This window comes from Oncorhynchus nerka, linkage group LG20 (assembly GCF_034236695.1).
Source record: "Oncorhynchus nerka isolate Pitt River linkage group LG20, Oner_Uvic_2.0, whole genome shotgun sequence".
NCBI lineage: Eukaryota > Metazoa > Chordata > Actinopteri > Salmoniformes > Salmonidae > Oncorhynchus > Oncorhynchus nerka.
Genome location: NC_088415.1, coordinates 63,027,524 through 63,042,003, shown reverse-complemented (window position 1 = coordinate 63,042,003; position 14,480 = coordinate 63,027,524). Strand labels below are relative to the sequence as shown.

At 42.1% G+C, this 14,480-nt stretch overlaps 1 protein-coding gene across 1 annotated transcript; it reads left to right on the top strand.

Moving 5' to 3' along the window:
• Positions 1-2,404: 2,404 nt before the first annotated feature.
• LOC115102940 (aquaporin FA-CHIP-like) lies at positions 2,405-5,122 on the top strand. The gene is made up of 4 exons (XM_029623402.2): positions 2,405-2,853; positions 3,731-3,892; positions 4,179-4,259; positions 4,516-5,122. Exons 1-4 carry the CDS (start codon positions 2,491-2,493, stop codon positions 4,690-4,692), a joined length of 783 nt encoding a protein of 260 aa, XP_029479262.1. The 5' UTR covers positions 2,405-2,490; the 3' UTR covers positions 4,693-5,122.
• The last annotated feature ends 9,358 nt before the right edge of the window (positions 5,123-14,480 follow it).

Below are 14,480 nucleotides of genomic sequence, written 5' to 3'. Positions count from 1 at the left end.
AAAGCCTTCCCAGAAGAGTGGAGCAACAAAGGGTGGATCAACTCGAAGAGCAGGTCTCCACATACTTTTGGACGTAGTATATATTGAATTTTTACTTGAAACCATGTCACATTTTCAACGTTGTATCTACTGTAATGAAACAGGCAGGGAGCAGGTCTCGAACCCTCGACCTTCTCGCCCGAGGTCCGGCGCGCTATCGACCCAGGGTCGTTACACTATTTTTCAGAAGAAAAAACATTACGCTTGGTAGCAACTCTTACTGGAGAGTTGATCTATCTACAGTTACCTATTTGGTCTCCCATCCAGGGTTTTAAATAAGGCTAGTCATGCTTATCTTTGATACTTATCACTGACTACTACCAATGTGTTATCATGAGAATGATTATTATTCTTTAACTTGTACGTACTTTTGGTTGAGGTAGAGATGTGAATCCAAAATATCAATTATTAATTTTTAGACAAACTAGATATTGATTTATGTTTGGTTGTGAGCACAACCAAATATCAATCATCTTCTTTTTGGATAGTTCCATCTGTCCCACTGACTTAGACTGGCTTTCATTTCCGTTTGTCCTCAAATTAAGAATTGATATGTTGGATTCACGTCTCCATCTCAATCAAAAATTGAAGTTAAACCACTTTAAATGCACTTGATTTGATTTAGTCCTATTCTTTAAATGTTGATATTTGGTTGTGTTCTCAACCAAACACAATTCTGACTTTTGTAAGACAGTAAATAGCCCAAGGTTATCTTGCAAACTAATGTAACAGTATTTATTCAACCTTAAAAGAATTTAGTTAAATGTAACTGTAAATGTATTATTGTGTAATCATGGAAAGCCTGCATGTTCAAGATAGCGTGCCAAGGTCGTAGCTCTGTGGAAATCTTCACAATTGTTCTAAATATATGCTTATAATCTCAAGCGCATTGATCACTTGTATAATGTACTTTTAATGTAATCTCAACTGTAATCCAGGCCATTTTGGCTTTTAATTTTTTTTTTATTTAACCTTTATTTAACTAGACAAGTCAGTTAAGAACAAATTCTTATTTACAATGACGGCCTCGGAACAGTGGGTTAACTGCCTTGTTCAGGGGCAGAACGACAGATCTGATCAGATCAGATCGTCAGCTCTGGGATTGAATCTAGCAACCTTTCTCTTACTGGCACAACGCTATTCGATGAATTGGTTGTGCTATTAGATGAAGTACAGTGATAATACATTAAGTTAAATATCTGACACTGTATTCCCATTTGAACCTTGGGCTAGATCAGTGGTGGAAAAAGTACCCAACTGTCATACTTGAGTAAAAGAAATGATACCTTAATAGAAAATGACTCAAGTAAAAGATTTTAAAAATATATTTTTTAAGTAAAAGTAAAAGTCTAAAAGTATTTGACTATTTTCCTGTCCTGCTAAGCATTCAAAATGTAACAAGTACTTTTGGGTGTCAAGGAAAAAGTAAAAAATACAGTTTATTCTTAAAATGTAGTGAAGAAAAAGTCAAAGTAGTCAAAAATATAAATAGCAAAGTAAAGTAGAGATACCCAAATAAACTACTTAAGTAGTACTTTAAAGTATTTTTACTTAAGTACTTTACACCACTGAGCTAGATCCCGGCTAGCCGACAGCCGCATAGTGGTTGTTTTGGTGGTATCTCAGGTGGAACTGCTTTAGAGCTGTCAAATCCACAAGCAGCTCCCGGCATCATACCAAAAGTGGACATTGCCATTGGCTGCACAGAGTCAGATTATGAGAAATCTCATGCAGCCTTGTTTACAACCCACTGGGCACACATTGGTTGAATCAACCTTGTTTCCACAACATTTCAATAAAATGACATTGAACCAACGTCAGGGAAGGAGGCATGGGTAGGCCTGGGTGGACACCCCACCCACCAATTAATTTATGCCTTTATCCCCTGACCAATGTGGAATAGACATTGAGTTGACATCTTTGCCCGGTGTTATTAAGTATGCACACTGGAATGTGAGATCTAATCTACTCCTCGACTGAGCTGATAGAAATCCTCATTATTTAGTTTAATGATTAAATTGACTTTTTCGTTCTGAACTTCTAACACGAGTGGGACGGGTGTTGCTTCATGACAATGACCACACCAGCAGCCGCTCTGATTTGCCAGCTCTAAAGCAGTTACACCACTACAGCCAAAAGTCCAAAGAAAAAAAGGAGGTAAGTGCAGCCGAGGGAGAGGGGAAAATGAGAGAGGGATAGAAGGAAGAGAAACGAGAGAAGAATGGGAGGAGGGGAGAGAAAAATAGGGAGAGGGAGACTAGTAAAAGAGGGAGGGTTTTCTCATTAATTCAGCAAGCCATTCCCTTTGACTTTTTCAGAGCCTGCCCCCCTGTCATTATCAGCAGAGGCCATATAAATGCAGCCTGTTGATGATGTTTTTGAGTTCCACTGACACACCACACTACATCCCATCTCCGAGAGGAACATCATTAGGCCCAGGTTGCAGCCAAGATGAGAGAATTCAAGAGCAAGGCTTTCTGGAGGGCCATACTGGCCGAGCTCGTGGGGATGACCATGTTCATATTCCTCAGCATCTCGGCTGCCATTGGGAACTCAAACAACACTTCTCCTGACCAGGAGGTGAAGGTTTCTCTGACTTTTGGTCTGGCCATCGCCACGCTGGCCCAGAGTTTGGGCCACATCAGTGGAGCCCACCTGAACCCAGCAGTGACACTGGGCATGCTCGCCAGCTGCCAGATCAGTGTGTTCAAGGGGGTGATGTACATCGTGGCTCAGATGCTAGGCTCTGCACTGGCCAGTGGTATTGTCTATGGAACCCGGCCAGAGGGAAATGCTGCACTGGGGGTCAACGCTGTGAGTGGCACTTTTTGTTTCATGTTTTATATAATGCAAATTTAGATATATGTGGTTTATGTGTGTCCTTTTCAATTGAACAATTTACTGGTGTTTCAGTAGAAATGTTGACTTTCAATTCCATTTTATGGGAAGTGTTTGATCAATTCATTTCTTGATCAATTAATATTGCATCTCATAGTCGTTGGCCAAGAGTAAAGCACATGAACCTGCGTGCACTGCATTGATAAAAGAGTTGATTGAACTTAGTTTAATTATTTTTAAAGGGACTCAAATGGGGTGCCATTCATGGTTGATTAGAGTGTGCTTTGATGCACCGGCTGCATATAGTTGACAAACAGAATCATGTGATGTTGTTCATGATCACACTAAGGCGTACTCAGCGTAGGTGCTTCTGCTGTCCTCTAGCGAATATAGGGTGTACTGTTGCATGGTAATTACTTTCCCATTCATGCAGAACCTCCACACCTCCTATAGACACAAATGCATATTATATGTATTTTATTGAGCTATTCATATAGAGGATCATCGTATCTATTTGCATTAAAGCAATTCAGAAGTATTTAAATTGGGCATGAGCAAAGTCTGTGAGAATATATTATCAGTGATCGACATTTATTTTAACCGTGTAAAATTTCAGTGAGTGAGAATACTAAGACTTGTTCAGACTTTGCCAAATTAGAATTAGACTATAATCAGCCCGTTAGAAGTTTAAATGAAAATGTTTCCTCCTCATCCTCCACTTCAATAGAGAAGCTTTTGCTTTGCCAGATATTTACAATGGGACGTGGCAGTTGAGAAAAACATAACGCTGATCCACACTGACAAATTGCTTTTGTTCGGCTCCCCCTTTTGCCCTCCTCATTCCCTCTCGTAGCTAAATGGTGTCTCTGCCAGCCAAGGCGTTGGCATCGAGCTCCTGGCTACCTTCCAGCTGGTCCTGTGTGTCATAGCTGTCACTGATAAAAGGCGGCACGACGTCACCGGCTCTGCCCCCCTGGCCATTGGGCTCTCTGTCGCTCTGGGACACTTGGCAGCCGTAAGTAACTTATAGCAGTTTGTAAACGAGGTAACTCCTCTAAAACACACATCTGATTCACAACGATAGATTTAGCAACAGTATTATTATGATGAATCGCCACTGAATTAAAAAGCTACATTTTACTCAGTGGAAAGGTTGACTCCGTTTCATTTGGCCCTTAAACCGTAGGCCTAACCCTACAACCATGTCAGAAACGATCATTTCCACTGATTTCACATCTGATCTTCTCATCCCTCATATTGACTTAATACATGTCTCTGTTCTTTGTTGTTGTCTTGCGCAGATCAGCTACACTGGCTGCGGTATCAACCCTGCCCGATCCTTTGGACCTGCTTTGATCATGAATGATTACACAAACCACTGGGTAAATTGGAGTGGAGCTGTGTATTTAGTGTGACATCAATGTCATGACCAGTGAATTCAACAAACCTCGAAAATGATTGCCAAAGCTGAGCTACTTTCAATAAAGTAGTTACTGAGTGACAGCATCTCTATTGTTTCATTGTACGGTCCAAGTTAAGATAAAACTATTGAGAACAAAGTTAAAGTTAACCCTGAAATATTTGTCTTTAATTTGTTCTTCCATTGATTAATCGATTGACTTATTTGCACCTTGGCAGGTGTACTGGGTGGGGCCAATGTGCGGAGGTGTGGCAGCTGCTCTGGTCTATGACTTCCTGCTGTACCCCAAGTTTGATGACTTCCCTGAACGCATGAGGGTCCTGGTCAGTGGCCCTGTGGGAGACTATGATGTCAATGGAGAAGAGACCGCAGCAGTAGAAATGTCATCAAAGTAGTATTGTGAGAGAAACACCATAGAGTGTATAGTACCTTGGATATCTAACTATACTCCTGTAAAGAAAACATTTACATTTCCTTTAGAATGGGAGCAGTTCATTTGTTATTTCAAAATACTGATCATGAATTTGAAAGAATTCATTACTGAACTACCGATTAGTATCCAAAATTAACTTAAGTATCCTATTACTAACATTTATTAAACATATTTCTTTATACAAGAGTTGTTGGAACATCTTGCTTTTTGTTAAAATATTTCCCCTATCAGTATTCTATATACTGTACAGAGTCATTTGTTTTTGTATATTTTCTATATTACTGTTTTATGTATAAACATTTTATTTCTTGATGTATAAAGTTTATATTTCTGTTTGCAATCTTGAATTGTCTTTCACTTTTGTAAGTAAATAAAACACCAGATGTACCCCTCCTGGCATTTTTCTCTTCATAAACTGTATCCGGTCTATAACAGTGCCCTTTTTATTTTCATTTTATCTCCATAGAACGTAGAGCCAAGACCATTAATTTGGCAAACACATAAACAATTTAGGTGTTTCTCAGAGGTTGAGGGCCGTGGAGAGATACAGATAAAAATATTTTCACTATCAAAACACAAGACGACAGCAACACCTGTGATCAGGTAAGAAACAGGAGCCTTGTCATCATCAGTCCATTTCCTTAACTCAAATCAAACTTTGTCACATGCGCCGAATACAACAGGTGTAGACCTTACCGTGAAACGCTTACTTACAAGCCCTTAACCAACAATGCAGTTCAAGAAAGAGTTAAGAAAATATTTACCAAATAAACTAAACCAAAAAATTATAAAAGGCAACACAATAACAATAACGAGGCTAAATCCATGGGGTACCGGGTCAATGTGCGGGGTTACAGGTTAGGCATGGTAATCTATACATGTAAGTAGGAGTAAAGTGACTATGCTTAGATAATAAACAGCAGTGTAAAAACAAATGGGGGGGGGTCAATGTAAATAGTCCTGGTGGCCATTTGATTAATTGTTCAGCAGTCTTATGGCTTGGGGGTAGAAGATGTTAAGGAGCCTTTTGGTCCTAGACTTGGCGCTCTGGTACCACTTGCCGTGCGGTAGCAGAGAGAACAGTCTATAACTAGGGTGGCTGGAATCTTTAGGGCTTTCCTCTGACACCACCTAGTATATAGGTAGGATGGTATGGTAGGAAGCTTGGCCCCAGTGATGTACTGGGCCACACGCACAACCCGGCTTACGGTCAGATGCCGAGCAGTTGCCATACCAGGCAGTGATACAACCGGTCAGGATGCTCTCGATGGTGCAGCTCTAGAACTTTTTGAGGATCTGGGGACCCATGCCAAATCTTTTCAGTCTCCTGGGAGGGGGGGGGGGATTGTCGTGCTCTCTTCACGACTGTCTTGGTGTGTTTGCATTGGAGTCATGCTTGGCCACATAGTTGTGCGTGAACGGGAAGTACAGGAGGGGACTAAGCACACATCCTTGAGGGGCCCCAGTGTTGAGGATCAACGTGACAGACGTGTAGTTGCCTACCCTTACCACCTGGGTGTGGCCTGTCAGGATGTCCAGGATCCAGTTGCAGAGGTAGGTGTTTAGTCCCAGGGTCCTTAGCTTAGTAATGAGCTTTGTGGGCACTATGGTGTTGAACGCTGAGCTGTAGTCAATTAACATCATTCTCACATAGGTGTTCCTTTTGTCCAGTTGGGAAAGGACAGTGTGGAGTGCAGTAGAGATTGCGTCATCTGTCGATCGGTTGAGGCGGTATGTGAATTGGAGTGGGTCTAGGGTTTCCGGGATGATGCTGTTGATGTGAGCCATGACCAGCCTTTCAAAGCACTTCATGGCTACCGACGTGAGTGCTACGGGGCGGTAATCATTTAGGCACGTTACCTTCGCTTCCTTGGGCAAAGGGACTATGGTGGTCTGCTTGAAACATGTTGGTATTACAGACTCGGTCAGGGAGAGGTTGAAAATTTCAGTGAAGACACAAGCCAGTTGGTCCGTGCATGCTTTGAGTACATGTCCTGGTAATCCGTCTGGCCCCGCAGCTTTGTAGAAATGAGGTAAAACGGATTTAAGTTTGCCTGCATTAATGTCCCCGGCCATTAGCTGCGCCGCCCCTGGATGAGCATTTTCTTGTACGCTTATGGCTTTTTACAGCTCATTGAGTGTGGTCTTAGTGCCAGCATCTGTTAGTGGTGGTAAATAGACAGCTATGAATAATATAGATGAGAACTCTCTTGGTAGATAGTGTGGTCTACAGCTTATCATGAGATACTCTACCTTAGGTGGGCAATACCTCGAGGCTTCTTTAATATTAGACATCACGCGCCAGCTGTTATTGACAAATAGACAAACACCCCCCCCTTAACTAGAATGAGTTATCCTCTCTTCTGGGTTCTTTCGAATCCACTGTGTGCATGGGTCATGAGTATGTTTACTGGACAACCCAGACCAATCTGCATTTTATTTGGTTACAAAAAATAAAAACAGAGTGTGTAAGAGAATACAGGATTCAAAACAACTATTTGATTGTAAACCATTGTTACATTTTTATTAAAATGTTCCCCTTCTTTGGCTGGGATGAACAGGAAATCAGAGGTGTGGGTTTGACTGATTTCTCATTCTGGCCTTGTACAATGAGTATCTCATTACCATAGTTACCAAAGGTGGCAGCGTAGCCTAGTGGTTAGAGCTGTTGGACTAGTAACCGGAAGGTTGCAAGTTCAAACCCCTGAGCTGACAAGGTACAAATCTGTCATTCTGCCCCTGAACAGGAAGTTAACCCACTGTTCCTAGGCTGTCATCGAAAATAAGAATTTGTTCTTATCTGACTTGCCTAGTTAAATAAAGGGGGGCAAAAAGCACAAATTGATGGGTGGCTAGAATAGTTATGGGTGCATGGCTCACCACAATATTGTGTATCAACAGATAAATCATTTTCAATCAACGTAATTAACCTTAATTCAATATCATTCATTGAAAATATAACAAAACATAATGATTGGCTTTATAATAAGAGAAAGGGGAAAGACATTCATTTCATAGTCAAAGCATTTCAATTGGCTTGCTCCTCACAACCCTCATGTCTGTTCTATGCAGCACATTTCAATTGGCAACAATACATGAACGTTTCAGAAGAAAAACTCAACGGAAAAAGACGGTGGGGCAATGGTCATGTTCCCCTGCTCATATGTTGCTGACACACACCAGGCCTTACAACGCCTGGACAGATATTTTACATATCAGCTAACCACACAGTTGATGACATGGCACGCAACCATTGGTTGACGCGTGCAGCGTATGAGCAGGGGAATGCGGCCATTTATATCACCTGCCCAATGATGTCTAATCAGTGATTACTTCAAACAAAAGTTCAAACAAAAGGGGGAAGGAAAGGGGGAAGGAAAGGTGAACTTTCAAAGAATTCTAACTCTATGGCATGACTCTCAGCTGATTCCAATTAAACTCCAGCCAACCAATGTACTCAAAATTAACTGTTGGATGAGATGTTAGCTGCAGGGCTGAAACTTGTGAGGGTGTATCTTACAAATTTAGCATACCAGCTTCAATAGTACTGCGTAATACCATTGAGCTAGTGCCCATATGAATTGGCCCCAACTATATATATGTGTTTTATATGGCTAGTGCTATAGTGTTGGAAGTCAGGCCAAAAACCACAGATTCAAATCAAATCAAATTGTATTTGTCACCTACACATGGTTAGCAGATGTTAATGCAAGTGTAGCGAAATGCTTATGCTTCTAGTTCCGACAATGCAGTAATAACCAACGAGTAATCTAATCTAACAATTCCACAACTACTACCTTATACACACAAGTGTAAAGGGATAAAGAATATGTACATAAAGATATATGAATGAGTGATGGTACAGAACGGCATAGGCAAGATGCAGTAGATGGTATCGAGTACAGTATATACATATGAGATGAGTAATGTAGGGTATGTAAACATAAAAGTGGCATTGTTTAAAGTGGCTAGTGATACATGTATTACATCAATTTCCATTATTAAAGTGGCTGAAGTCGAGTCAGTATGTTGGCAGCAGCCACTCAATGTTAGTGGTGGCTGTTTAACAGCCTGATGGCCTTGAGATAGAAGCTGTTTTTCAGTCTCTCGGTCCCAGCTTTGATGCACCTGTACCGACCTCGCCTTCTGGATGATAGCGGGGTGAAGAGGCAGTGGCTCGGGTGGTTGTTATCCTTGATGATCTTTATGGCCTTCCTGTGACATCGGGTAGTGTAGGTGACCTGGGGGGACAGGTAGTTTGCCCCCGGTGACCCTCTGGAGTGCCTTACGGTTGTGGGCGGAGCAGTTGCCGTACCAGGCGGTGATACAGCCCGACAGGATGCTCTCGATGGTGCATCTGTAGAAGATTCACTTGGTGTTAATAAGTTAAGTGTGCTGCACGTGATTCCAGTCTATGGGATTAATGATTTGTAATTGAAAGGGTGGCGTGTGATGTATGCCCCACACATTTGAAAATTGAGTGTCTTTTGGGGAATTGCTGCTTCAAATAAAAAAATGTATGCAATTCTAACGAGGGACATCCTCTACAATGTTTCTCATAAGATCATTTACATTGTACAATAGCCAAGTTATTTGAAATGACATGTAATTGGTTTTCTTATGGAACAATCGCTCAGGCCTCAGTACAGGAGTTCCAATATGTTGACAAGATTTAGATTTCTAATTTCCTTCAAGATGTTAGCTGTATATTAGCCCTAGATCGTGACTCTGTTCCATTACATTAGACATAAGTCATTGGATGAAGGCATCTTCTGTAAGGGGAGAGTTTTAAGAGCACAGACGCTCAGTTTGAACATTAGCGTGCATTGATTGTGTTGCGCTTTTGGAAGCATAAGGACCTTATCTTTCATATGACAGTGAGAAGTAATTTTCAAAAAGGGTAAATTGATACAAAATCGATTCACGTTTTAGATGGAGTAGCTTACAGTTCCTGCACAGCCACCCTATTTCCCAAATAAAGAGAGCCTTTGAATGACCAAAACATTACCCATAATATTGGTACACTATTAAAATGCTCAGAATGAAAGAAACGCTACCTTTTCTCTCATCTCTAAATATCAGGAAGCCTGAAAGAACAGGCTGGGTGGGCGGGGAGCTTATATTCATGAGCTCGCCTTGACTGACAGCTCTTTGAAACACCCTTATTGTCGTGAGCCATGTAATTGATGACAAGGTAAAAAATGTGCCACGTCATTCCGAGACCAAATATACTGATCAAAAATATAAAACGCAACATGTAACGTGTTGGTCCCATGTTTTGAGCTGAAAAATATCTGAGAAATGTGCACATATTTGTTTACATCCCTGTTAGTGAGCACTTCTCCATTGCCAAGATAATCCATCCACCTGACAGGTGTGGCATATCAAGAAGCTGATTAAACAGCATGATCATTACACAGCTGCTCCTTGTGCTGGGGACAATAAAAGGCCACTCTAAAATGTGTAGTTTTGTCACACAACACAATGCCACAGATGTCTCAAGTTTTGAAGGAGCATGCAGTTGGCATGCTGACTGCAGGAATGTCCACCAGAGCTGTTGCCAGAGAATTTAATGTTAATTTCTATACCAAAAGCCACCTCAATGCTGTTTTGATTCGTACAATTTGTAACACTCATCTCCTGCCCTAATGCTTGAAAAAAAGAAATCACACAAAAGTGAATTTCTTCGGCTTTAGGAAATGCAACCAACTACAGAGATTGATGGGGAGGGGAGCAGGAGAGGAGGGGGACCCATGTACCCCACTTCAATCAAGAAGGCTTCAGTCACCCATCTGGCATTGGTCACTCCTCCTGGGCAGACAGTGGTCCTGGGATGGACAGCTTGCACAGCTTCTCCACATATGGCACTGGACCAAGGGTGACCTCTTTGAGGAGATCCAGGAGCCTATCAACGTAGCCTGTAATGTTTTTGAAAAGGGAAATGTTTGATAAATGGGTAGTTAATTGTATGTACTGGTCTAAGTTATGATGCTATCAAATTTGAAATATGCAATCTTTGGTTGAGCACTTTTTGGTAACTTTTCAATGTTTCTATTTGGAATATGTGTGCCTGAAATGCTCAAATGATTTGAAATGATCTGTCTTCACAGCATATCCCCTTTACCTTGGGAAAGCTGATTTTGTGTCACAGCATTCCTGCTGCGGTGGTTGCCTGAGAAGCTGTGCAGACAGTAAATTACAAATACTAAACACAGCAACTGCTTTTGTGTCCTGAGAGTTGAGACTCAATGTAGGGAGCTTAGGGATGGATGAAGAAAAAAAAACATATAGTGACCATCCGGTGTGTTACAGAAAATATACAGTCCACAAGTCAAAACAGCTACGGCCACAGCTAGGTTATTTCCAAGCAAAAGACTGCCAGTCTCACGGTAATTGGCAGTTAATTAACATAAACACATGTAGCATTCCCAGGCCTGGAGATGCTGAACGTGTTGCTGTAACACACCTGATAGCGCCTCTGGAATATCCTTATTATTTAAAAAAGCCCAATAAATCCATTTAAAATACACCACAATAGATCTATTTTAGGTCGGTGTAAAAAAATAACAGAACAAGAGTTGGCCTACTGTCTGTTATCTGGCTATGCTCCATTCCGTAGGCTGTAGGCTAGTTCCTTTAGCAGACAAGATATGCTCAGGTCCTGTGCCTTTATTATATACTATGATTTTATAGTAAGAAGAATATAATTGAGCTGAATAAAAATAGAAAGCATATTTTTCCCATTCTGGAGCAAGTGAGCATATGAAGTGGTCATTTGAAACAGACCCTATGCTCTAGACGTAGAGTTACTTGTCAACTTCAGTTGTGAATGATGCAAACCTTCAGATGTCAGCGATTTAAAAACATACAGTTGTGTATATATAGTGTATGTGGACACCCCTTCAAATGAGTGGATTCGGCTATTTCTGCCACACCTGTTGCTGACATGTATCGAGCACACAGCCATGCAATCTCCATAGACAAACATTGGCAGTAGAATGGCCTTACTGAAGAGCCCAGTGACTTTCAATGTAGCACAGTCGTAGGATTTCTGCCCTGCTAGAGCTGCACCGGTCAACTGTAAGTGCTGTTATTGTGAAGTGGAAATGTCTAGGAGCAACAACGGTTCAGCTGTGAAGTGGTAGGCCACACAAGCTCACAGAACGGGACCGCCTGGTGCTGCAGTGTGTAGTGCGTAAAAATCGTCTGTCCTCGGTTGGAACACTCACTACCGAGTTCCAAACTGCACAAGAACTGTTCGTCAGGAGCTTAATGAAATGGGTTTCAACGGCAGAGCAGCCGCACACAAGCCTAAGATCACCAGGCGCAATGCCAAGCGTCGGCTGGAGTGGTGTAAAGCACGCCGCCATTGGATTCTGGAGAAGCGGAAACGCGTTCTCTGGAGTGATGAATTGCACTTCACCATCTGGCAGTCTGATGGACGAATCTGGGTTTGGCCCCTTAGTCTGGGTTTGCCCCCCCCTCTTGGATGCCAGGGGAATGCTACCTGCCTCAATGTTGGTTCGGGCTAGGACCCTTAGTTCCAGTGAAGGGAAATCTTAACACTACAGCATACAATGACATTCTAGATGATTCAGTACTCCCAGATTTGTGGCAACAGTTTGGGAAGGCCCTTTCCTGTTTCAGCATGACAATGCCCCCGTGCACAAAGTGAGGTCCATACAGAAATGGTGTGTTGAGATCTGTCTGGAAGAACTTTATCGCCCAACATCAGTGCCCGACCTCACTAATGCTCTTGTGGCTAAATGGAAGCCCCCACAGCAATGTTCCAATATCTAGTGGAAAGTCTTCGCAGAAGAGTAGAGCCTGTTATAGCAGCAAAGGGGGGACCAACTCCATATTAATAAACTCAAGCAAACAGCAAAATTTGCTTTAAAAAACAAATAAAACAACACCTAGCCCCTCCGCTAGCTGACCTAGTTGTAATGTCTGTTACATTGAAAAACATTGAGTTTGTCCTACAGTATGTTGGTGGTTTTGTTTTGGATATATTTCACACCTAGGGTACTTACATTTTCTCCTAATAATATTTTAGTATTTTTTCCCACATATAAATACAGTATGTTTTGTTATTAAGTAATATATTTCAACACTTGTAATTATTTATTTGAACTTTCCTGGACTGAAAGGCCGAATGTCAGCCACAAATCTGTATGGACTCAACTCAGTGTAATGTTCAATAGAGTACCTCATTGACCTCATTACATCATATGTCCATCATCCAGGAAACACCACCAAACAGTAGTTGGCATCAATTAACCTTGACTTCAAGGTCATCAGAAGTATGGCACAGGTCCTTTTACTATTTGAAGAATTAGCTGGATGTCCCCTGGAGTCATTCCAAGGTGTCTACAGTAACAACATGAGGATGAGGATCTGATAATGGGACATTAAAAGGCTATGCATTTTGCACCAGAAAATGAAAGATGATTCCAGCATGGAGAGGATACCCACTGTGGAGAGGATACCCACTGTGGAGAGGAGATGCAATTGTCAAAAACTGGTTGAATTAACATTGTTTCCACATTTCAACCCCCCCAAAAAAAAAAATATGTGATGAAGTTGAATCCATGTGGAAAACTCATTTGGAGTTGCAAAAAGTCAAACGTAAGGGAATTCTGTACGTTTTTTTCACCAAACTTTTAACCTAAATCCAATGACATGGTGTCATTTCACGTTGAATTCAGAATTACTTGACAACTCAACCCAAATGTAAATCAAAACTTGACGTTGAACTGACGTCTTTGCCCAGTGGGTAGGGAGGTTGCATTTTTGTTATGGGTATTTAATGGTCCCTAGCCCACACCCTGGGCCTGTGCTAATCATTGAGTAACGACCAAATTACTTTAGCTTTGCCTGTGGAGTCAATCAGAACAGATAGGGACGTTGGACTGGAAGTAAATACATCCATATCCAGCCAGTGGCCCCAGTGAATACTAACTAGTAAGTTATTCTTGGCAGAAGCCCCAATCAGAGGCAGGAAAAGCTCTGTGCTTGAATAAACATCCTCTCGTTGACTGCTCCTATTATTTTACTCTGTGTGCGGGGGATCATTAACCTCTAATGTTTTCAACCCAATTACTATTGGAGTCCCCTGGAGGATAGTCAAATGGAATAAGGTGTACAATCTAGCATGTACTGGATGTGTCTGTTTGTTCTACATCTCAATTGGAAACAAGACTTCGCAGTCTGTTACGGCAACGCCGCTGACCGCAAGGCTGTACGGAGGGTGGCACGCTCAGCCGAACGCACCATTGGGTGCCCACACTGCCTGCCCTCCAGGACACCTACATCAGCAGGTGTCGCAGGAAGGCCAATAACATCATCAGTGAACTCAGCCACCCGAGCCACGACCTGTTCTTTCCGCTTTCATTACTGGAGTATCGTGGCAAAAACTGTAAGACTGGCCAATCACTTCTACCTGCGGACCATCAGACTGCTGAATACCCACCACTAGGCAGCTACCCGTTCCCCCTGTCCCCCTGCCCCCCCCCCCCCCCCCCTGCCCCCAGTCGTCCTAGTGTTATTGTTTCATTCACTTCTTTTTGACCTGCACTGTTGGAGCTTAAGAAAATCAGTGTACCCCTGCGACTACATCTGCGACCCTGTGCATGTGACTGATAAACTAATCTAAACATGTCGCCCCCTACAAATGATGCAGCGTCCCCCCTCTGGGCCAATTTCGAACGAGTGTGACTAACACGCTGTTGTTAATTACTATACAGTGCA

Excerpts from the sequence above, each read along its gene's own strand:
- LOC115102940 (XM_029623402.2), top strand. The coding sequence starts at position 2,491 with ATGAGAGAATTCAAGAGCAAGGCTTTCTGGAGGGCCATACTGGCCGAG. Across the intron at positions 2,854-3,730 it reads CTGCACTGGGGGTCAACGCT|CTAAATGGTGTCTCTGCCAG; the intron begins GTGAGTGGCACT and ends TCCCTCTCGTAG. Across the intron at positions 4,260-4,515 it reads ATGATTACACAAACCACTGG|GTGTACTGGGTGGGGCCAAT; the intron begins GTAAATTGGAGT and ends GCACCTTGGCAG.